The following is a 24,482-nucleotide window of genomic DNA, read 5'->3' as shown; positions in this document are numbered from 1 at the left end:
TTTTATTCCAAGTAGTCATAATAAAAGCATAATAAAAGTCTATAGTCTTTACATTTTATTTTTTCTTTTGACAAAATGGATGTTTGTTTATTATATATAAAAGCACAGATAAACTTTACAAACATAATTCTGAGAAAACATACCACACATGAAGACACGAAAAATCCCATACTGTATAGTTTTATTTTCTATAAAGTTAAAAAGAAGGCCCAATTAATTTTCTTTTTTTATTTATTTTTATTTTTTATTGTAAACAAATGGGATACATATTGTTTCTCTGTTTGTACATGGAGCAAAGGCATACATACCATTTGTGTAATCATAAATTTACATAGAGTAATGTTGTTTGATTCATTCTGTTACTTTTCCCTTCCCCCCCACTCCTCCCATCCCTCTTTTCCCTCTATACAGTCCTTCCTGCCTCCATTCTTGCCACCCTCCCTAACCCTAACCCTAAACCTAACCCTAACCCTAACACTAACCCCTCCCACCTCCCATTATGTGTCATCATCTGCTTATCAGCGAGATCATTCGTAGAGTCTTTACATTTTAATTCACACATTGATCCTATGGGATAGGCATTATTATTGTCCACATGTTCACACATAGGAATCTTATGGTAGGAATTCAATATGAGATGTATGTATCTAGAATTCTTAATAAACCCAATTCCAATAAATTGATAAAGACAACAGATGAGAATCTTAAGGCTGAGAGCTTCTGAAAAGAGCATGTTCTATCTCTGGCTTCAATCTTGTCATGACTCCATCAGGGGGCTCTCTGAGATAAGCAGTTGCTGGTTCCAATATGATCATGTCTTGCAGATCTCCATTAAGGCCTTTACAATACTCCCTCAGTCAGGTGTGACATGATCACTGTGCTTTAGCAGAGGATTATGAATGATTTGTCCTAAAAATATCTTTAGGTGAGCCCTGGTCTCTTAATTCCATTTGGATATAATGGATTACTCTAAAATGAAATTTTCTTGTTGTTTTCCCAAGTATAATTTACCTCCCTTCTGCTAAGATCTTGCTAATGTAAAAATGACGAACTCATTTCATCTTAAATTATTTAAGCAACTTTCTGTGGTGCCTGGGATAAACTGATTCCGAGGTCACATCTAAGCTCAGGGGGATGAAGGAAGGTGATGCTGAAGGTAGAAATATCAGCATGTGAACTGGATATTTCCGTCTCTACCAGGGACACAAGTCCTGCTGTATTCTGGAAAGCTCTGTGCGTGAAGAGGTATGAATGTTGGTAGTTGCATCATTTGTGGAGAATTGGTTTCATATTTTTTACTGATTCTGTTAGATTTATATGACTGTGTTACTTATCCTCACCTCTGATTCACCAGCTTGAGAAATATTGATTAGAAAGCAAGGATAGGACAGATAGAAGATTTTTATCAAATGAATTCATGCCACAATGTGTGCTTTAAATTGAATGTAACTTATTTATCCTTGGGTGGGTCATTTTTCCCTGAGCTAGTCCAAATTCCTCAATAGGACATACCTTAGAGTAGTAATCTCAGGATCTCTGTTCTCTCCTGTGCTCCCCCTTTTCCCTTTCACATTGCCATGAGGGAAATAAAATGGGTCCAGGGAAGTCAGATTTAAACATAAAATTAATCCCTATCACTGTATTTTTTAGGAAGCCACTTATCGGGATCCTACCAGCTCCCTGTGTCTACATCACATTGGCTTCATGGCAGATAATAACCACTCCCACTTCCAACACCCATATTTTGTCTTAACTGGAATTCCAGGACTTGAACAGCAGTATTACTGGATGGCATTCCCTCTGGGCGCCATATATGTCATTGCTCTCTTTGGAAATGGTATCATCATCTCCACCATCAAGTCTGAATCGTCCCTGCATATCCCCATGTACTACTTTCTGTGTATGCTGGCATTTGCAGACATGGGGCTCACTCTTTGTACTTTGCCCTCTATGCTAAGCATATTCTGGTTTAACTACAAGTTCATTGCCTTTGATGCCTGCCTTGTTCAGATGTACTTCATCCACACCTTTTCAGCCATTGAGTCAGGCGTGCTGGTGGCCATGGCCATCGATCGGGTGGTGGCCATATGGAGCCCCCTTAGGTACAGCACCATCCTAACCAACAGAGTGGTCTGCAAAACGGGGATGGCCATCTTGTCAAGGGCAGTCTGTGTGGTCTTCCCTGTACCTTTTCTCATCAAGCGGCTTCCCTTCTACCGCTCCAACATCCTCTCCCACTCCTTCTGCCTCCACCAAGATGTCATGCGCCTTGCCTGTGCCAGCACCCGTGTCAACAGTCTCTATGGCCTCATCGCAGTTATCTTCACCAAGGGTTCCGATTCCCTTTCTATCCTCCTCTCTTATGTGTTCATTCTCAGGACAGTGATGGCTCTTGCCTCCAGGGAGGGCCGGCGGAAGGCACTCAACACCTGTGTTTCACACATCTGTGCTGTGCTCATCTTCTATGTGCCACTGATTGGGGTTTCTGTCATTCATCGCTTTGGAAAGCACCTGTCACCGTTGACTCATGCCCTCATGGCTAATGCTTACCTTCTTGTACCTCCCGTGCTCAATCCCATAGTCTACACGGTGAAGACCAAAGAAATTCGAAAGAAGATCATCCAGATATTTGTTCAAACCAAGATTACTGCAGAGGGATAGTCTATCAGTTTTAGAGAGAAAGAGCCTATTCTGTGAAAGCTCAAGACTATGAGAAATAAAGACATTTATTTTTTTAAAGTTTTCTGTGTGATTTGAATTGGGGAAAGAAAAATTCCCCTGCTCATGGAAAACATTTGTTTTTTCCTAGGCCAAATTGTCTTTTGTTTATTAGAGAAAGAATAGCATCTAGAAGAGTTGTACTTCCCTGTAAACTTGCATTTAAGACCAGGAACATGTCAACTTAAGGCAGGAAATATTAATAATTCCACTTTTAAAAGTAACTGCCTTGAACTAAAATAGTCCACAAGTTTTACAACTCTTAAACTTAAGTTGATTAAATTAACATTCTAGTTTAAGACTTAGAAGTTACCTTCATGAATTTAGTAGGGAAGAAATAAACTATATCCATTAAATGATAAAAGAAAACCCTGTTATTAAATAGAATATGAATCAGAAAAATAATCACATTTTAGAATTAAGACTAATATATATATTAGTCTTAATATATATGTCTTTATATATATATATATATATATATCAATGAGCAGGAGTCAGTGGTATTGTATAATTTGAGATAAAAAAATGAAGGTGAGTTTTAGCTATTCCAACTGAGATCTGTATGACATTGAACATTAATTTCTCTTAGTCACGATTTTTCAATTAGAAAATGGAAATAGTATCACTTTGCCTCTGGTATTATTATGAAATTACATTTAATCATAAATTTAATTATCATAAGTAAAACTATCAAATGTGTAATTGTAAGAAATATTCAAGAACATTGAATATAAGGGAATAAGAGGACTTGTATTTATAGATTGTCTATGAAGTAAAGGACACATTACCGAATTCTTTTAGGTTATTTTATTTGATAATCATGACTTCTTTATGAGCCAGGAATAGTGGTGCACTGCTGTAATCCAAGGGACTTGAAAGGCTGAGGCAGGAGGATCACAAGTTCAAGACCAGTCTGGGCAATCTAGCAAGGTCTTGTCTCAAAAATTTAAAAAAAAAAAAACAGGACTGGGAAATGTAGCTTGTGAAAACTGTCCTGGGTTCTATTCCTCGCCCCCCCATCCCACGCACGCGCACATACACACACATGCACAAAACAGTTGATTTTTTGGCTAAGGCATGGTCTGGAAGATTTGCTGTAGAATGTTGGACGTCATAGGAGACAGGTAAGATGGGTTAGGCAGAAAGATGGTGAAGGTATTCACAGAAGAGATTTAAAGAATCGTTATGGCTTTTATTTGAGGCTATATACACTAAGTATAAGAAATGGAAAGAACCATGGCATGTATATACTCTGAGCTACCTGTATCTGTTTACATGATCATATTATCTATAAAGTATTTGTCATTGAATTATTGCTCAAACCAGAGACTATTTTAGAATTTGTAAGATTAATTCATTAAGATCGTACATACGGAAAAAGAGTACTTCCATTTACTTTCTGCTTTCATGTACATGATGCCTTACCAGATAAATTTTAGTTAAATAAAATAAGCTATTATTCTTAATTTTATAAGGTAAAGAGGTGTATTACAGACATACATCAAAACAATATAAGTATAAAATATCATTTAAATCTTCTGGACTTTATAGTTGACTTGAGGCCCACTATGCCTGGCAGGATTTAAGGGTTCACCAACACTACCACAGCTGCCTTGAGTCTGGAGCAGGGAATAAAGCTCCAGATCTCTTCTTGTTGCTAATGAGTCCTGCATGATGCATACCTATATTAAAACATCAGATTGTTCCCCATAATATGTACAGCATTTATGCATCAATTAAAAGTAAATAAATACAAATATATGCTAAGGAAAAAAGACTAAACCAAAAGGTACTTTCTCCAAATTGGGGTAGTAGGTCCTAGAAGCAATAAAAAGTGACCAAGATTTTCAAGGCATGATCCCTGTCTCTGAACACATATAGGTCTTAGGCATTTTCCTCCATTCCAGAATTTTAAATTTAAGTGAAGGCAAAGAATTCTAAAATCATAGTCTGTGCTTTAGAGACAAACAGAAATGTTCTTCATTTGAATTTGGTGCCTAAAGTAAATAAAGGTTGGCCTCAGAAAAAAGTGTAATGGTGAAGGAGATTCGGTGTTTCTCTCTATTCACTTTCAGACTCCTTCTCATTCCCCTTTACAGGTGAAGATGATAGCTGCAGGTAAGTATTAGAAATAGCAACAATATGGTCTATGCCATCTGTTAACAGAAATAATTGATGTTTTGGATATTATCTTATTATCTTCAGAATTATTTCTGTGTGAATATATTGAAAGCAACAGCTTAAGTGTTACATACCTCTGGATTTAAAACCTGTCTGTGCCATTGATTATCTGTAGTTGTGGACAAAATATCAAATTAATTTAGTACTCTCTATTCTAATCTATGAAATCTGCATAGGGATATTGCTTATGTTGTAGAGTTAAGGAGATTAAGGGAGTCAATGTATATAATACTAGTTTAGGGTCTGGAAAGAGTAACATTCAAGAATTATCAATTGATATTATAATTATTCTCAGTTGAAAAATACACAAATTTTATAAACAACTATAATTCACAAATTAAAAAGTAAATACATAAATAGAAGGAAGATCAATAGAACAGAAGAAGGGGATCAGGTGGAGGGAGGAAATAAGGGTAAGAGGATGTACTGGGGAATGAAATAGAGCAAACTCTGTTATATGCATTTATAAATATGTCAAAATGAACCCCACAATTATATGCAACTATAATGCCCTAATAAAAAATACATTGAGGCACAGTTTTGTAACTTTATCTGGCTCACATGGCAAATAAGTGGGCACAACCACAACTCGAAACCACATCACTCTACTTCAAAGTTCATGCTGATTTCCACCAGGTTTCTCGTTTCTTTTCTGTGTATACTCAACAACTGTCTTCTGCTTCCGCAAGGAAACAACTGCATAATACCCTCAAAATAAGGAAGTATAATCTAGTTCCTCTCCGTGGTAAGATTTCAGCTGTCCAGTAGATATTAATGAGAGAAGCTTAAAAAGGGGGCAATTTAATGCAGTGTGATTGAAAGTAAGTTCTCAGTATCAGTTCTGACGTGGGAATGGTCTGTTATCTATCTACACTGAGGTGAACTCAGAAAGAGTGTTTGGAAAAAGCTCAGAAAGAGTGTTTGGAAAAGTTTATGGCAATTTGACTTCTCAGTGATACTGAAGCAAATAATAATAATAATACTAATAACAACACCAACACCAACAACAACATTGTATTGATCTAAATGATTCAGAAAATAAAAACAAAGCTCAAATTATTTTATTATGGATAGTTTTGAGAAACATGGGTTAAAAGGGATGCATTCTATGTTATTTTTGTAATTTAATATATATATATATGTATCTATGTATATACACACATACATTCATGCACTTCAGTGAAGCACAGTAGTACATAATAATGAGGATGAAACCTAGAAGTCAAGGATTGTAACAAAAAAAAGTACAGTGGAATGTTGGAAAACAACACGTAAGCAAGAGGAATACCTTCCAGTTATCTGAAGATCACCTAAAAAGTGAAGAGTGCTATCTTCTTTCCCAGGTAAGGATGTCCTGAAGTCAGCATGATTTTTGATGTGTAGATTTAATCCTTTCAGTGTTGCAAATAGAGTCTATAATCAGAACTTCCAAGCTAAATTTACTGAGCCGTGATATAATCCCAATTTTTCTATACCAGCTTTAGGAATCTAGGTTATGACTTTTCTTAATGCTAACACCTGTGAATAAAGAATCAAGGAGCAGCCAAATGCTGTGGCACGTGTGTGTTATCCCAACAGTTTGGGAGGCTGAGGAAGAAAGATCATGAGTTCAAAACCAGCCACAGTAACTTAGTGAGTCACTAAACAAATTAGTGAGACCCCCATCTCAAAAAAATTATATATACATAATTATTACATATATTTATATATTAAATATATGTAATTATTACATATATTTAATATGTATTATTTAATATGTATTATTACATATATTTATATATTATTACATATATGTATATATAATTTTTTTGAGATGGGGGTCTCACTAAATTGTTTTATATATATATATATATACACACACACATATACATGTATATATAGTATATATATATATATATTATATATATGAACCTGGGGATATGGTTTAGTGGTTAAGTGCCCCTGGGTTCAATATCCAATAAACAAACAAACAAACAAATAAAAAAATAAAAGGAGGAACTCTAACATGATCTGGAGTCTTCCAGACAGACTTCTACCCTTGCTCTCTGTTCACATTCCACTCTTAAGATCAGAAACTGTGGTAGACAGGATAGTTGTCCCCTAAAGAGGTCCATGACCTAATTTCTGGAAAGTATGTTACATGGAAATATGGTCTATTTTAGAGAAGGGCCCATGTGCTGCTGAGAAAAAAGTGTATTTGCTCATTGATGGATGGAATATTCTGTATATGTCTATTATGTCTAAATTATCAATTACGTTATTGAATTCTATGGTTTCTTTGTTTAGTTTTTTTTTTTTTTTTTGGCAGATCTATCCAGTGGTGAGAGAGTCACCCAGTATTAAAGTCACCCAGTATTATTGTATTGGGATCTATTTGATTCCTGAAATTGAGAAGTGTTGTTTGACCTACATAGATGCTCCATTGTTTGGGGTATAAATAGGTATGATTGTTATGTTTTGTTGATTTATGGTTCCCTTAAGCATATAAAAGGTCCTTCCTTATCCCCTCTGACTAACTTTGACTTGAAGTGTACTTTGTCTAAGAATGGAGACCCCTGCTTTTTTACTGAGTCCATGTGTGTGATATTTTTTTCCCCATCCCTTCACCTTTAGTCTGTGGGATAAAGTCTCTTTTCTATGAGATAAGTCTCTTGAAAGCAGCATATTGTTGGGTCTTTTTAAAATCCAATCTGCCAGTTTATGTCTTTTGATTGATGAGTTTAGGCCATTAACATTCAGGGTTATTATTGAGATTTGTATGCCTGGTCATTTTGGCTTATTTTTGATTTTTAACTTCACTTGGTTTCTTCTTTGATTGGCTTTTCCTTTAGGGTAGTTCATCCCTTTGCTGAGTTTCATTGTTGTTTTTCATTTCCTCCTCATGGAATATTTTGCTGAGAATGTTCTGTAGTGTAGGCTTTCTATTTGTACATTCTTTTAACTTATGTTTATCATGGAAGGTTTTTATTTCATCATCGAATCTGAAGGTTAGTTTTGCTGTATATAAGATTCTTGGTTGGCATCAATGTTCTTTCAGAGCTTGAAATATATTGTTCCAGGCCCTCCTAGCTTTTAGGGTCTGGGCTGAGAAATCTGCTGATATCAGTATTGGTTACCCCTAGATGTAATCTGATACTTTTCTCTCATGGCCTTTAAAATTCTATCTTTATTTTGTATGTTGGGCATTTTCATTATAATGTGCTTTGGTGTGGATCTGTTGTAATTTTGTACATTTGGTGTCCTGTAAGCCTCTTGTATTTGATTTTTCCATTTTATTCTTCAAGTTTGGGAAATTTTCTGATATTATTTCATTGAATAGATTGTTCATTCCTTTGGTTTGTATCTCTATGCCTTCCTCTATCCCGATAATTCTTAAATTTGGTCTTTTCATGTTATTCAATAATTCTTGGAGGTTCTGTTCATGATTTCTTACAATCTTCTCTGTTTGGAAACTTTATTTTCAAGATTAAATATTTTGTTTTCATTTCTGAGGTTCTGTCTTCCAGGTGATCTAGTCTGTTGGTGATGCTTTCTGTTGAGTTTTTAATTTATTTTATTGTTTCCTTCATTTCAAGAATTTGTTTGCTTTTTTTTTTTTAGAATCCCTATCTCTTTATTGAAGTAATCTTTTGCTTCCTGCATTTACTCTTTTAACTATTTATTGAAGTGATTTTTTTTGTTGCCTACATTTTCTCTATCATCCTTTACAGATCATTTTAAGTATGTGCATTCTGAACTCCTTGTCTGACATTTTTTCTATGGTGCCGTCAATGGATTCTATTAATATAACATCTTGGATTGGGGCACGTTCTTCCTATGTTTTTTCATGTTGTTTGTGTATCTTCCCCTCTAGCAGTGTGGATCCAAGGTATTACAGTTTCCACTCTATAGATTTAGAGTGTCCCTGCAGGTTTCCAATACCTCACCTTTAAAGGGGAGATCAATATTAACAGCATCCAATACAAACAATATATAGTCTTAAGTCAAATAGCCCCTATTTAGACATTAACAGTATTGTTGTAATAAACCAAGATAATGAGTTTGATTATTATCTACAGCATAAAAAATAAGGTCTATGATTTCTAATGGTGAACAAAGAGGATGGGGAGGGGGTGTAGGATGTAATGTTAGTGAGGTAAGAAGTGAGAATGTAGAGATACTAGATCGTAGGAAGAGTGAAAGTGGAATCAAAAGAAGTTGGTTGTTAGCAGGAGAAAAGGGAGAAAGAGACTCTGAGGAAACAGATAAGTAAGAGGAAAACAGACAGAGTGAGAAAAATAAAAAGAATTTTAAAAACTACAACAAAACTCTAATATACTTTTTGAGCTTCCCAGTCTTCAGTATCTTGATGCATAAAAGGTACTTGATTTCAAAGATAATGGGAATGTGAGAGTGGGAAACAAAAAAAGAAAGAAGAAAAAAAATGGAGAAAAGAAAAGGAAAAGAAAAGTCTTGAAGGAAAATTGAACTTTTGTTTCTGTTGGAGTTCAATATCTTCTCTGCCTCTCTTTGGTAGGTGGGGTTGTCCGGAGTTTGCTGGTAATGCCACCCTCAGGATGATGAGAGTTACTAAGGTGGGAGGATTAGACTTGGAGGCAGGACTGCTGGAGGCTGGGTATAGTAATTGCCAGTCCCTCTGGAAGACTGCACCCCAGGACTCTCCTTTGTGGTCCCTCGTGTAACATAGGATCCTGGTCTTAGCCCCTTCCCTCACTTGTGGACCCCACAATTCCTGGTTTATAATTTAGTCTCTAAATTGTATTTCTCCTGCCCCTGCCCTTTCATTTCTCAGTCAAGAACCTCTCTCCCAGGAGATCCTGAGGGCTGAGAGCTGGGACCTGTGTGTCTTTCTCTGAAAGTTGTTCTGTATTGGGCAAATCAGGCATTGAAAGCTGTGGGTCAGCCAGGTAGCTGCAGGCACTGGGCTGGTTGGTGGCAAGGGGATGGTTGGGAGACTGGGGATTGAGGAGCCAGTGGATCTGGTTGATTGCCAAACCAGTGAGACTAGGTGCTGGGTGGAGTCATGGACCAGGCTGATGTCCATCCTAACAAGTGCTCCTGAGTTGTCTCTGGGTTCCCAGTGGGTACCAGGCTGGTTGGCTGAATGAGCTGGGATCAAGAGACCCTCATACTCTTTTTCTACCAAGGTTGCTAATAAAAATGACTTTAAGATAAGGAGATTATCCTGGATTACTTAAGTGAGCCTAGTTCAATCACAGAGTTATCTAAATGTGAGAAATGGGGTCAAAAGCATACAGGCTAGGGTGATACAATGTGATTCCAGGATGAATTAAACTGACATAGTTGGCTTTGAAGGGGATCACAAGCCTAGGAATGGATACAGCCTCCAAAGGCTGGAAAAGATAAGAAAATGAATTATCCCCTACAGTCTTCTGAAACTAAGCCCTGTTGACATTTTGGGCTAAATTGCTGAGGTTCTCACTAAGTTGCTAAGGCTGACCTCAGACTTCTGATCTTCCTGCCCAGCCTCTCAAGCTGCTGGGATTATAGAGTGTGCTCCACTGTGCCTATCTCCAGGGCCAATAATAATAATAATAATAATAATAATAATAATAATAACAACTCTCTTATCTTCATTCTGCACACAAATAATTATCTTTAACTGTTATTTGATTCTTATGAATATTTGTATAATCTCCATTAGCCAAAAGCCATGGAGACAAAACTGTTTGAAATAAATCTTTCTTTGCCTTGAGTTTCAGGTAAAGTTGCTTTAGGGTGATGTCCTTAAAATTCTTAGAGGGTCTATTATTTAACAGAGGACATTTGTAAAGCACATCCTTAAAATCCATAAAGGGCCTTTTATCTGTTGTCAAAATTTACTGGGCACCCTCTTTTCCTCTCTGATGTTCAATGAAAAATTTACAGTCGTATCCCAGGTTTGATCTTTGCCTAGAAGTCATTTTTTCAAATTTGAGAATATAACAACTGGACGGCTAGAATAATAGTTCATTGTTAAGTCTAATAAGCCCCTGTTCATTTAGATGTCCTGTATATATTATTAAAATGAAAGCCTGGGTTTTATTCAGCCCATCTTTCCCCTTTAGTATGATACTCTAGGTCGGTAGAAAACAAACATCACTTTCATCTCAGCTAAACTGTTGATTCCATTAGACAGATTTCCAGTTTTCCATATTATTGCAGACAATAGTATTGATAAACTTTCTCTCATAATATGACAACAGTGACCTTTACTCCAAATGTCAATAATATTTGTCATGTTTTTTCTTTAAATGCTTTCTGATAGCCCTGTAAGGCCCTTGGGCTTCTGTTAGCACTGAACTCAAAGCCCTTCAGTCTTTTGCCTACACTCTCCTCTAGTCCCTGTAGGCCTCTGAAGTCTCACTATGCCCTCCCAGCTTCCTAGCTTCGCTGGCTGCCTCCCCCAATGGGTGAATCTCACTGACTCCAGCAGAGGCAATTCCAGCTGCTATAGCTGTTGGTTATAGGAGCATCCTACTCCAGTTGACCCTTCTGTTTCAGTTATCTGTTACTGCAAAACAAATCACCTCCAAAATGGTGCCTTAAAAGAAGAACACTCATTTATTTACTTATCTGAAATTTGGACAGGGCTTGATGGCACTACTCTGGAGGCTTCAGCTAGGGATTTTTTTTTTTTTTTAATTTAACACTGGGGCTTGAACCCAGGGCCTCCTGCATGTTAGGCAAACACTCTACTACTGAGCTGTATTCTTAGCCACTGGGGCAATTCAAAGGCTGAGTGATTTTACCTACAAGGTTTGCGACTTTGCTTGTAGAAAGATTTGTTCTGTTGAAATGTTGACTTGTGCTGGGTAGGCTGAATTTGAGGGGTCCCTGAGAGGGTCAGTGAGTACATGAACTTAATAACTGGAAGGTCAGAAGTTTAAATTAGATATAATGATTTCAGGGTCAATGGAATGTAAATGTCTGTTTAACCATTGGTGAACAGATGAGTAGAATAAAGATATAGGAAAAAACCATCAATGAAATTGTGTGGATTGAACTCTGAAAACTATTGATGTTTATGTAATTACACATAGGAATAAGAAGCAGGTATTACAGAGGAAAGAAGAGACCTTGGATTGGTGAATTTTTACCAGCAGAAAAAGGAGATGGGGAAGAAGAAAGGACTGCCAGCTGGTTAACTATAACTACAGCAGATAGACAATATGGGTGTGTACACACATACAAACATACATACCCACACACACATGTACACAAATGGAAAATTTTGGGATACATGAATCAGACTTGGATGTTACATTCAGGGTAGAAATATGATGCCCAGTGAGTAAAGATTGACAGCTAATCAATCATCAAGTACTTGTGTTGAGTTATAAAGATGTTCAGTGCTGTTCAAAGCCTAGAGTGTTTGACAGGTGATAAATCTGGCATGAAAAAGAGGAGATGTCAAAAGACACTTCATTCAGTATGCAGCAAGAAGAGCCAATAGAAGGAACTTCCTCTTCTTTTACTTTAAGAATGTTTTCAAAAACCAATGCCTTTAATGAGAGAAAAAGAGTTTTTCTTTTGGTAGCAGGGATTGAATTCAGAGTCACTTAACCACTGAACCATATCCCCAGTCCTTTTTTATATTTTATTTTGAGACATTTGCTTAGGACCTCACTAACTTGCTGATGCTGGCCTTGAATTTGTGATCTTCCTGCTTCAGCCTCCTGAGTGGCTGGATTTACAGGTATGTGTCACCCAGTCCAACCCTGCTTAACATCACTGAAAAAAGAGATATAGATGAAAGAGTACGGTCTGTGCAATTTTTAAATGATTGTTTATTTTTTAACAAATCAGGCACCCCTATAGCTCCATCTCTGCTCTGTATTACATTCAGTGGACAAGATCTCTAACTTACTTTCTTGAAGAATGAGGCCAAGAAGGTGTTTAATGAAAGTATCTTTAAAAGAGTGATAGTGGACTTTTGGTAGCAAAATATGTAATAAGTCTTCATAACTCTTTGCACATCTTTCTCCAGGTCCATCGTTTTACACACAGCAGCTGCTAATAATAGTTTGCATTTCTCCATAAGATCTCATCAAAGCCAGCTTGGCTGCTCATATTCTCCTTCCCATTTCCTCTCTCCTGACCTGGGCTCTTCCCAGCTATGTGCAGCTGTCCTGAAGTTGAAGCACATGAGGAAGAAAAATTTTACCCACACTGAAAACTGAATTGTATCTAGAAAATTTGCATGTCAAATTAAGGTGAGAACAAATTTCTGTGTTTCTGTCAATGTGTTTATGGGCAGTACTTTGTTGGGGAGGAGATTCTGTGGCAATTGTGTAGTTTATATGTTTGATTAAGTAGTCATATCAATTTGCTTATCTTTTATTTTCAAATTTATTGTGAGTTGGTTATGTTTAATTGTTCGTATCTGATAAGGAATTTGAATTGTTCCCTAAATAGTAACTGCTGACAATTGATGAACACTTGGCAATAACAATGACAGGTTTCAGTTCTATGAAACAAATCAGGGCACCAGCCTAGCAGTATAGATGCTTAGTAAATATTCCACATCTAGTTCCCCAAACTTTTTAGAACCGGCCTGCTACTCCATCTGATGCATTCATCATTAACACATCTATTCATTTATCAATGGAATATTAGCAATAAAAAGAATGACTTTATGACTTTTGCCAGTAAAAGAACTTAGTTTCTGATTGGATATGTGTCAATATGTTTCATATTGTATGAAAGGAGAATGTTTACACTTTTAAAAACAGAAAGTCATTGCTATGGGGCAAAGGCCAGAATTATATCTGGATTATGTGGTAATTCAGGTATTGAAAAGCTAGCTACAGATAGAGATTGCATACAAGCAGTCAAAAAGGAGAAAGAATTTTATAGGACATCAGTGTATTCATTTCAATAAATAGAATAATTTGAATTATTTCGCCATAAAGAAGTAATAAATGTTTTAAAAGTGTTTAACCTAATTTAGACATTATACAATGTATGCATGTATCAAGACATACGTGATATTCCACTAGTAAGGGCAATATTTATGTTTTTTATTTATCAGTTAAATGCATTTAATTTAAAATTTTAAAATGAAGATGGGGGAAAGAGAGAGATTGATTCATACTGCTGTATTTTAAGACCATTAACATGAATAACATTTTGGAAGAAGGGATTTACTGAGAAAATAAGAGGCACACTGAGAAATATCTGCATCTTGTATGAGTGAAGGCAGGCGAGAAAATAGCAGGTAGCAGTAGAAGAAGGGAAAGGTGCTATGAAACGAGCAAAAGGATTAAAAACTAAGAATTGTAAATATTTGAAATATACCCAAAGAAATCAAGTTGAAAATGAATTCAGATGAATAATGAATGTTAATTAGAAAGAGACCTGAGCTGTGAAACATAGTTTTCATGTAGCAATGAGGATGAAAGTCAGACTGTAGAGATCAGAGGAGGGATTGCACAGTGAGGATAGAGAGGTATATCTGAAGAGTGCTTGTAGAAAGCATTTAGGTTTTTGATCTTGCCAGCTCACAATCCCATCAGAGAATAAGGGCATTGAAAAGTCATCTTCCTCTAGCTTTTGTTATGTATTCTGAAAAAAACTCTGTGTGTGTGTGTGTGTGTGTGTCTTCCAAGCATACATACTCCATGGTTGGTTGGTTAACTCTTTTCATCATTCTATAATATAGTATGGTTATGGTTTATAGTTATGAATCTGTTTAAATCAAACAATGAGGACCTTTTCTAATATATCATATGGTATATTTACTCATTCAAAATGTATAGATAGGCACCACTATACTAATATATTATTTACATGAAAACATATAAAAAGTACTTTTGAAGGCTGAGATAAACTTAAATACATAAATTCTGTGACTTTCTCTCATAGGCTAATGGACTATAATGGATTCTCTTGAAGGTACATGCTCCCTATTTAGACAGCATCAATATTGAGGTCTTGGTCAATAAAGAATTGTACTTCCTAATCTCCAAACATGTACATTTGTGTTTTTCACAAACCAAAAAGGAAACATATAATTTTTTATTGAAAAGGTTAACTCCTTGTCAATCTTTCAAGCTTATTCTTTATCTGCTATATTTTCTATTTCATTTTGGTAAAATGAACCTCTTAAGATCTCAGCAATATTGATTACTAAACTTATTTCTCACTCATCTTTATTTTAAACCACTAGTCTTTTTCTTCTCTGTGTAATTTGCTTGCAAGTATAGGAAACCCTGACACATGGGTCAAATCTCAATTTACAAACTTCAGAATCAATAGCTCTAAATCTGAACCTAGCCATTCCACTTAGAAAGGGCATGACCTTGAGTAAGTAACTTAACTGATCTGAACCTCATTTCCCTTCCATGTAAAATGTCAATAACACCTATTTTCAAAGGTCGTTGGGAGACTCTACTGAGATAGTATACAAAATAATTATTAGTGTTAACAAATTAAATATGATACTCTAATGTAATATTACTTGCCTTTTTAATTGTATACATATTTTCTAGATACATATTCTAGAAATTGAGTGTAAATGGATGCATTTTTCTCTGTAAACCTGGAGGTTACCATAATGACTTGCATTTTGTTAGTGTTAAATACATATTTGTTGAATGAATAAATAATACGCCAGCAAACTGATTGCATAATGTTTAACATAATTCTTAAAACAGGCATTAGCATCAATGTATAAGCACATTGCATTTGACATATTTATTGCTACACATATTTGTACTGCATCCTTAAATCTTCTCCTTATGCTGAGAATTTTTACTTGCCTTACATAAATCCCAGAAGTAGTTTTATTCTGTAAAATCTTACTGTTTCATCTACTACACAGCAAAATTGATACCATTCATGTTGGATCAAAAGAGTAAAGGCAGAACATGCATTAGTACACTAAGTATTTGACAGAAAACTAGAACTATGTTAACATTATAGACAGGTGATATTACTTAAAAGAAAAGGTATGTATTAAGTAAGCACACATGAATCTGATTAAATTTCCTCAGAGATACCATCTGCCCATTAAATATCTAGAAACAAATGTTGCTTGATTCTGTGACATTTCTCTTTTCTCTATCTAAAAATAAAATAATATTTCATATACCCAGTCCTTCAGTAGAACTATAGGACTTGCTGAATTTTTCTTGATGTAGTTATTACTTGGTAACTAAAGAAAAATATTGCTTAATATCACAATAATAAACATGATTTATCTGTATAAACATATAATTTTATATCAGTGATGTTTATCTCCATTCCAAAGAATAAAAATCACTGTGTTCCTAAATTAAACTGGATTTTTTGACACCAGATATCAAAATGCACATATTCCAAAACAGAATACATGCAGAATGAGAACGATTTGTTTTGTATCTTCACCCATAAGCCTCAGCAACCCCATATTTTACCAGATGTGCAAAATTTGATTGGAATCTAGTGCTAAAAATGGAAATATTAACTTTTTCAGTGTCAACTTCTTTATCTTACAGGTGATTCTGTTCCACTAAGCCCTGTTCTTTCTCCCCTGGAACACTTGGATGATCCGTCTCCGTATCTGCTTGGTCCTGACACTATATACAATGGGGTTCAGCACAGGTGGAAGTAGCAGGTAGACATTGGCCATAAGTGTGTGCACTACTGGTGATAAGTGTTTTCCAAACCTGTGGATCATAGTGACACCAATGAGAGGAACGTAGAAGAGGAGCACAGCACAGATGTGAGAGAGACAAGTGTTGAGGGCTTTGAGCCTCTCAGCTCTGGAGGCAATGCTCAGCACCATCTTCAGGATGAGTACATATGAAAAGAGGATGATAAGGGCATCAAGCCCCAGCGTGAGGATGACGATGATGAGGCCGTAGAGGCTGTTGACGCGGGTGCTGGCACAAGCTTGCCGCATGGCATCTTGGTGAAGACAATACGAATGAGATAAGACATTGGAATGGCAGAAGGGCAGTCGCTTTATAAGGAATGGCACCGGGAAGACCACACAGACGGCTCGGGTGAGGACAGCTATTCCAATCTTTCCAATAACACCATGGGTGAGGATGGAGGCATAGCGTAGTGGGTCTCGGATAGCCACGAATCTGTCAAAGGCCATGGACACTAGAACTCCGGATTCTACTACTCCAAAGCCATGGATAAAGAACATCTGAGTGATGCAGGCATCAAAGGAAATTTCAGGGACATTGAACCAGAAGATGCTGAGCATAGTTGGCAAGGTGGACATGGAGAGACTAACATCAGTTAGAGCCAAGAGAGAGAGGAAGTAGTACATAGGCTCATGGAGACTCTGATCTACCTTGATGACTGCCAGGATGGTACCATTCCCCAAGAGGGTTAGTGTGTAGAGAAATCCCAGTGGAAAGGCCATCCATGGGTTCTTGTCTGGCATCCCTGGGATACCTGTCAGAATGAAACTCTGGTGATTGGCATGTGATGTGCTCAAGTTCATGATGGTCTTCTCAGTACTGGGTGAAGTCAGACTCTCTCACTTGGCTCACAGCTCCTAAATTGAAAAAAATTCTCATATGAGATAAGTAAATGACTTTAGGAGTACATAGATTAAAAAAAAAAAAAAAAACAGAAGGAAGAATTGGGTTACAAACCAGTGTCAAGGCACTTCCCGTATCACTTTGTATTTTAGCTTCCTAGAGAGTCACATATAATTGCCTCTGATTCCTTAAATTTAACTTGTTCTAGAAAAGTTAATATGAGACTAAACCCCCAGAGTTTATACAAGAAAGAAGTTGGATTGCTTCTCCTCTGACAATCCTCAAGATTTGGAAAAGAAGCAGACATATCCAAGTGCTTAATAACAGAGCATTTAGCTAAATAATAATAACTTTTAAACCTGCTTAACTCAATGCCATCACCACATGTATACACAATTCCACTGCCAACACAAACCCACATCATATAAATCCATGTGAGTATACTTACACACACACACACACACACACACACACACACACAGTCTAGGCATTTATTGCACTGTGTTTGTAATGAACTACATCTGCAGATAGTCACATTTAATTCATGTATTTCAAAAACACAATATTTTTCTTAACTTCATTTTAAGATAACAAAAAACAGAATAAAATTTACTGACTCATACACAACCTCATATAAATTACCCAGGAATGTATCATGCACACACATTTTATTTTGAGAGTCTTCTAACACACCAGGACTTTGGGAGTTATTCCTGAAAACTCTTCCTCCATCCTACCAATATTTAAACAATTTTCCAACTTGTCTCTAAAGCATATAAAATGTATTTCTTCTTCCTATTTTTATAGCTAATAAATATTACATCTACTTCTTTCAGATTCCCTTAACTGATCTTTTTTGTATTCACGAGTGCATTCTCTAATATATTTTTCATTCAGTCAGAAGTCTTTTATACTAGAAATCTGATTTATTCATCATAAACAAAGTTTTCTTCAAGTTTCCAATGTACATAGAGTCCTAAATCTCTATATTAGTCTTGAGGATGAGCATAATTCAGCCCCAAACTATCTCTCTAGCACCGATTTATACTGTTTAGTCTCCACTTTGGTTTCTTCAATGCAGATACATTTGCAGTCTTTCAGTTCCTGGATCTCACTAAGATATTCCCTGATATTGGTTTTCTTCCTCTTTTCTTTTTTTTTCTTTTATTTCCTTTTGTGTGTGTGTGTGTGTGTGTGTGTGTGTGTGTGTGTGTACTGAGAATTGAACTCAAAGGCACTTTACTACTGAGTTACATTCTCAGTCCTTTTTAATTCACTTATTTGTCTATTTTTTATTTATTAATTTATTTTAAATTATTATTTATATTTTTGAGACAGGCTCTGGCCAATCTCCTGAGGCTGTTGATCCTCCTGCCGCAGCCTCCCAAGTAACCTGGATTACAGGTGTGTGCTACCACACCCAACTTTGATATAAGTTTTCTACAATGTTTTCCCCAGTTCCTTCTGCTTTCGCTCACTCTTTCTATACTTCCCCTTTCCTAGCCTGTCTGATCTTCTTAAGTAAGTTATTGCTAAATGATTATGGTAGTTTAATCTTTCTTGGTATGCTATTTTCATATTCTGGGCTTTTTTCTTATTATAAATGAATATAGTTAATTACACATTGCACAAGTATTTGTTGAATCTCTCTCTCTCTTTCTCTCTCTCTCTCTCTGCCTAAAAGTTAAATTTCCATGAAGAAAAAAAAAATCCTTGTTCCTCACCTCTTTGAGCACATGCAGAGCAATATATGAGCATTTGCATATGTATTGAATAAGGGAACAAAACAAGGAATGAATATGGATATTTGACGGTCATTGTTTCTTTCAAGGAAACTTGAAAACCCACAGACATCTCCCAGCTGTTCTTCATATGGATTGAAAATCATTAATCAAGGGAAAATCTTTTCTTCTAAAAGGTCACAGACAATAACTTAAGTGGAGAATATTCGAGAGGTACTATAGTATCTTTTATCTCATATGTGTACTTGTGAGAAAAGAGAAAACAAATGTCTCAAGAGCTGTTCTAGGGACTCTCAGTTGGAGGGGATCAGATCCATAAAACAGATGGCTTCCCTACTCCTGCTCCACAGTTTCTTTACTGTGGGATGAAGATTTGCTGTTTGGGAAACATGATTACAAAGAGACTAGTTTCTGTTTGATATGTTAGGAATCTTGAAAAGTCATGGAGTTCACGTATGAAAATTGTTGTGTCTTGTAAAGAGAATCCAGGCTTCTCTTCAAAAAATAACCAGGGTCAAATCAAAGCAAGCACTTTGTGATGCCTGTCTAGTCTCCCGCTGTGCTCTGAGGAAGGAGCTTTGCTACCCTTTACATGGAAGGTGGAGCCACACTTCCTCAGGTCTGTTGATTCTTCATTCGAAACAACTCCGATGGCTTTCAGTTGGGAATGATCAGTTGGCTCATTCACACTGGTTATTTTTCTTGGGAAATTCTTGAAAAATTTTCAATCAACTTTAAGTCTACAGGGTCAGTTGAAACGCTGTCCTTCAATGCAAATAGTTCATTCTCGTTTTCCCTTCCCATTTTACTGTTGGCGGGTCTGCTTTTCTTTATCTTAATGTGTTTTACCCTACCTTCTCCTTTCCCCCCTTCATTCCTATTTCCATTCTCCATCTTTCCTCCTTTCATTTCCTTAGCTAGTCAGCCCCCTCTTTTTCTCTATCACCTAATGAAATTCTTGTTTATTCTTTCTCCAACTAATTTTTATTTCATATTTTCCATTACTGTATCCATTCCCACACCACGTCTTCTTTTATTCCTAATAATGACACTCATATTTTACCTTTTCTTTCTCTCTCAGTTATCCACCACTAAATGATGCTCTAGACTATTCTCATCTGTCTTGATCATCGCCTTTACTAGAATTTCTTTGAGAATTTAATGAAGTAATGAACATAAATAATCCTACCCGGAAATTTCTGTGTAGAGGGTGTGAAAAAGTTCTGTGCTCCAAGTCAGCATTGCTTTAGTTCTGACCTTCTCTGACACTAGCATGCAGAGCACTTATGAAGATTACTCAAACCTCTGGTGGTATAAGAAACCATCATGATTCTATAAGGATTTTGCAACTATTTTTGGCAACTATCCCTTGAGGGGTGTTATGTTGTGCCGCCTGGGCCATTCCATCCTGAGGTCTCTGAGAATGCAAATCCTTCCTTCATCAGCCAGACAGCCCTTTCTGCAGTCAACACATCTCAAATTTTCTTCATTTTGATTATGTAGCTCCCTCTCTCTCTCTCTCTCTCTCTCAGCCTGATTTTGGTACAGGTCTTTTAACTCTAAAGCTAGTTTCAGACTCAATGATGACATTGTGTTGTAATTTTCCCTGTTAACACAGGGCGGGAGACCACTTTTGCTTTTGGATGGAGGGGAAGATTGCCTATATTCTGTCAATCAGAAAAATGTAGGCTATTTATTCTTTCCTACCTATATTTATTTATACATCTTATAAAATGAAGTGTATACATGTAAGGTGTTGGAAGCAGGAAAGGGAAGTTAGAAATAACATGTGCAAAGGATGAAAGCATGGTGCATCAAGTGAGCTGGAAAAATATGGAATTCCATACAGACTTTGGATAATTTCAACCTCGTTTCTGTGTGGAGGGCTATTTCGACTTTGTTTGCAGTACTGAACTTCAAACCCAGGGATGTTTTACCAGTTAACTACTTCCCTAGTTCTTTTTATTTACTTATTTGTCCTTTTTTTTTTTTATTTTTAACAGATTGGGAAAAAACCTTTACTGCATGCACCACAGGTAAAGCATTAATCTCTAGGGTATATAAAAACTCAAAAATACTTAAATACCAAAAAAAAAAAAAAAAAATCAATAAGTGGGCAAAGGAAATGAACACTTAATAGAAGAAATACAATCAACAAATATATGAAAAAAATGTTCAACATCTCCAATTTTAGCTTCCAATATCTATAACTCAAGTCCCACAATCATTCTTCACACAATGATAAATGAATAGGCAACAGAAAGACTAAAAATGAGTTATGGCAGCTACAGGCTACAGGATACTGAGTAAAGTGCAGAGTCAGATTTGCTGTAGGTGGTCAGATCAGATTTTAACCAACCAGTTCTGCAGAGTAGAGGGTCCAGCAGTTTCAGTTTCAGATCATCAGCTCCAGGTACAGTTTGGAGTGGGCCATGTGCAGTCATCAGAGGTAGGAAAAACCACACTCCACTGAAGCTCAATGGGGGCAGGAAGTTAGAGGTTTGTCCCTGTGGTGATTTTCCCAGGCAAGGCTCATGATGAATGACCAGGTGACAGGGTTCAAAGTGATGCCATGTTTAGTCTCAGGGGTCTTTTCCTTTTATGAGTCTTGAGTGAGGAGATTGCATCTGCTGATGTCAGTAAGCTCCTGCTTCTTATCTTCCTGATATTATTTCTACTTTTGAGAAAGTTTCATTAACTTGCTAAGGCTGACCTGGAACTTGGGATCCTCTTGTTTCAGCTTTCTGAGTAGCTGGACATATAGGAGTGTGCCACCACACCTTGTTCTGATCTGATTTTTAAAAAATTTTTTTTTATTGGAGAGGGGTTAGTTCCTTACACTGTGTGATAACCTAACAGGATATGTTCCTTCTCTGCTATTCTACACACTTCATAGAAATAAGTATCTTTCCACTTCATTGTATTCCAGGTACTTAAGGTGGTTCAGGACATATGGTGGAATCATAATGCATTTTTTTAATTGAAGAATCGATGAAAAGTGCTTTATTAAGATTGTTTTATGTTTCTCTCTGTACTCATCCAAAATTCATAAGTTTCTCTTGAAGTTTTCAGAGTCACTCATCTTGGGATCAGAGGAAAGGATGTTGTTTATTTATCATTCTGAGCATTATTTGATGTGTAATTTATGGGCTATTTAATCTTTTTTTTTTTTTTTTTTTTTTTTTTTTGCGGTGCTGGGGATCGAACCCAGGGCCTTGTGCTTGCAAGGCAAGCACTATACCGACTGAGCTATCTCCCCAGCCCGGCTATTTAATCTTTTTAGATACTGATTATGATTAGTACCTTCCCTCGGTGTGATTTACACAGATTCAGTGAGAACATGGATACAAAAATGTTTCAAGGAGTATGAAAAGTCAGAGAAAATTAAATATTATCAGGATTATTAATTTACTCCCTGTTGTGGAGAGTCAGATTCTGGTTAAAATGACACTTAATCCGGATGTAAGCATGTAGTTGGGAATCAAGCAATTTATAGGATGGATTGACTGAGGATGACACATTGAAACCATATTTCCTGAAAATATGAATGGATATACATATTTTTTAAAGATCAAGTGCTTTGGAATGAGATAGACATGGTCTTAAGCATCCACTCTGTTGTTTGTTAATTTTTAGTTGGGTAAAATTATTAAAAATCTCTGAGTTTTAATATCCTCATTATGAAATAATGGAGAACAACATTTAACTCATAAAGTTGATCTTAATTGAATACAATGTATTTAAAGTGTATAGTCCAGTTTCTGATATATATATATAAGAAACATTATATGTATATGCATGTATACATATATACACACATATAAAAAATGAAATAATATAAGTAAAATATAAAATAAAAACTTTATATAGTTATATATGTATATATATATGTGTGTGTGTATATATATACATACATATATACATACATATAAAGTTTTCAAATGTTAGATTACTTATGCTTAGAAGGTAGGTTGCCTGCAAATGTGACTCAGGATGACTTCACAGGAGGGGTTCCTGTGGGGGGGCATGGAAATGGTTAGACAGCTAATGAGACCTATTAGGAAGAATACATATTGGGAACAGAGAACAGAGAAATTACTCTTACTTTCCTATCTTAATCCAGCTCTGACATGCACAGAGCCTCTCTGACTGAGACAGCAGCCTGAGGCCTGGGGAAGAGGAATGGGTGTAGTCATCTGACACAGGCAGGCTGTTTGTGCAGACACCTATTACTGTCAGCCCCTGGGGCTAGAACTTTCTCTTAGGTCCTGATAGATGGGGTGTGCCTTGGGCCTGGGAGCAGGGTTTGAAGCTGTTTCTAAGCTGCTATAGAGAAACATATTCTTATGGGTCCCATCACTCTTGCGCCAAGCGGCACATTTAACTAATCAACATTACTTTCTGTTGCCTGGTGACTCTACTGGGTTATTGCCTATAAGCAGCCTACCATGGGACTTGGTTTAGTCCCTGCTCTGCTGTGGGCCTGAAGAGAAGCTGGTGGTTCTTCCCACTAATGTGACCAGGTAAGGAGAGTGCATATGTGGGAAAGAATTAAATGGAAAAGAATTTAAAAAATGAAGAATGGTAGAAGGATAGGAGGAAGAAAGAGCAATGTATTCATGGGAGTTATGAATAAGGCAATTGAAGAAATGGCAGGAATGGTATAATGAATCCTGGATGAAATTGGGATAGGGAGATACAAGATATAAAGGAAAAGAATGGACAAAGAGAAAAGAAGATAGGACCCAGAACTCTTCTCTTATGACTATAATTTTTCAACAATTAAATTTGTTAATTGAAACTGCTATTATTTGAGATCTTGCTTTAGTAGCTAACATGGAGAGTTGGAAAGCATGTATGCCCATCCTATAAAGAACCTCACACTCTAGGAAGAAAGAAGAGATGACACTTGGGCATTTAAATTATCAATAGTCACTTTGCTTCACTATGAAGAACCAGAGTAAATGTCTAAGCACTAAGATGCACAAAGCAGAGGGGAATTATCAATTTAACACATCCTGGAGTTGTCAGGGAAAGGCTTTGGTTATGGAGGGAATAGAATTCAGTGTAGACAAGTGAACAGAAGATTGCAGTTGGTAAATGAAGAGAATGGGTCTATATCACTATTGATGCCAGAAAACAGGGATATTGACTTGTAAATCATTAAGGTATAGAAATGGGTGGGTCTTATTCTGATAATTTTGTCTAGCTTTTTTTTTTTAATATATAGGAAGATGTCATATTCTACTTAAACCAGTCAGATGGAGACTTGTACCTGAAGATAGAAAACATTAGTCCATTTTCCTGGTTAGTGGACAATGTAGGGAAAAACTTGATGAACTTAGGCACTGAACTTCAT

The 24,482-nt window shown here is 36.3% G+C and overlaps 2 protein-coding genes across 2 annotated transcripts; one reads left to right on the top strand and one right to left on the bottom strand.

The window, feature by feature from the left end:
* Positions 1–1,704: 1,704 nt before the first annotated feature.
* On the top strand, positions 1,705–2,661 carry LOC306640463 (olfactory receptor 51H1-like; the record flags this gene model as incomplete). Its single annotated transcript, XM_079104747.1, has 1 exon — positions 1,705–2,661. One exon carries the CDS (start codon positions 1,705–1,707, stop codon positions 2,659–2,661), a length of 957 nt encoding a protein of 318 aa, XP_078960873.1.
* Positions 2,662–16,393: 13,732 nt separating this feature from the next.
* On the bottom strand, positions 16,394–17,341 carry LOC306640479 (olfactory receptor 51H1-like; the record flags this gene model as incomplete). Its single annotated transcript, XM_079104762.1, has 1 exon — positions 16,394–17,341. The coding sequence occupies one exon, from the start codon at positions 17,339–17,341 to the stop codon at positions 16,394–16,396; it is 948 nt and encodes a 315-aa protein (XP_078960888.1).
* Between the last annotated feature and the right edge of the window lie 7,141 nt (positions 17,342–24,482).

Source organism: Sciurus vulgaris, assembly GCF_902686455.1.
Source record: "Sciurus vulgaris genome assembly, chromosome: 11".
Classification (NCBI taxonomy): domain Eukaryota; kingdom Metazoa; phylum Chordata; class Mammalia; order Rodentia; family Sciuridae; genus Sciurus; species Sciurus vulgaris.
This window is presented reverse-complemented; position numbering and strand designations above follow the sequence as displayed.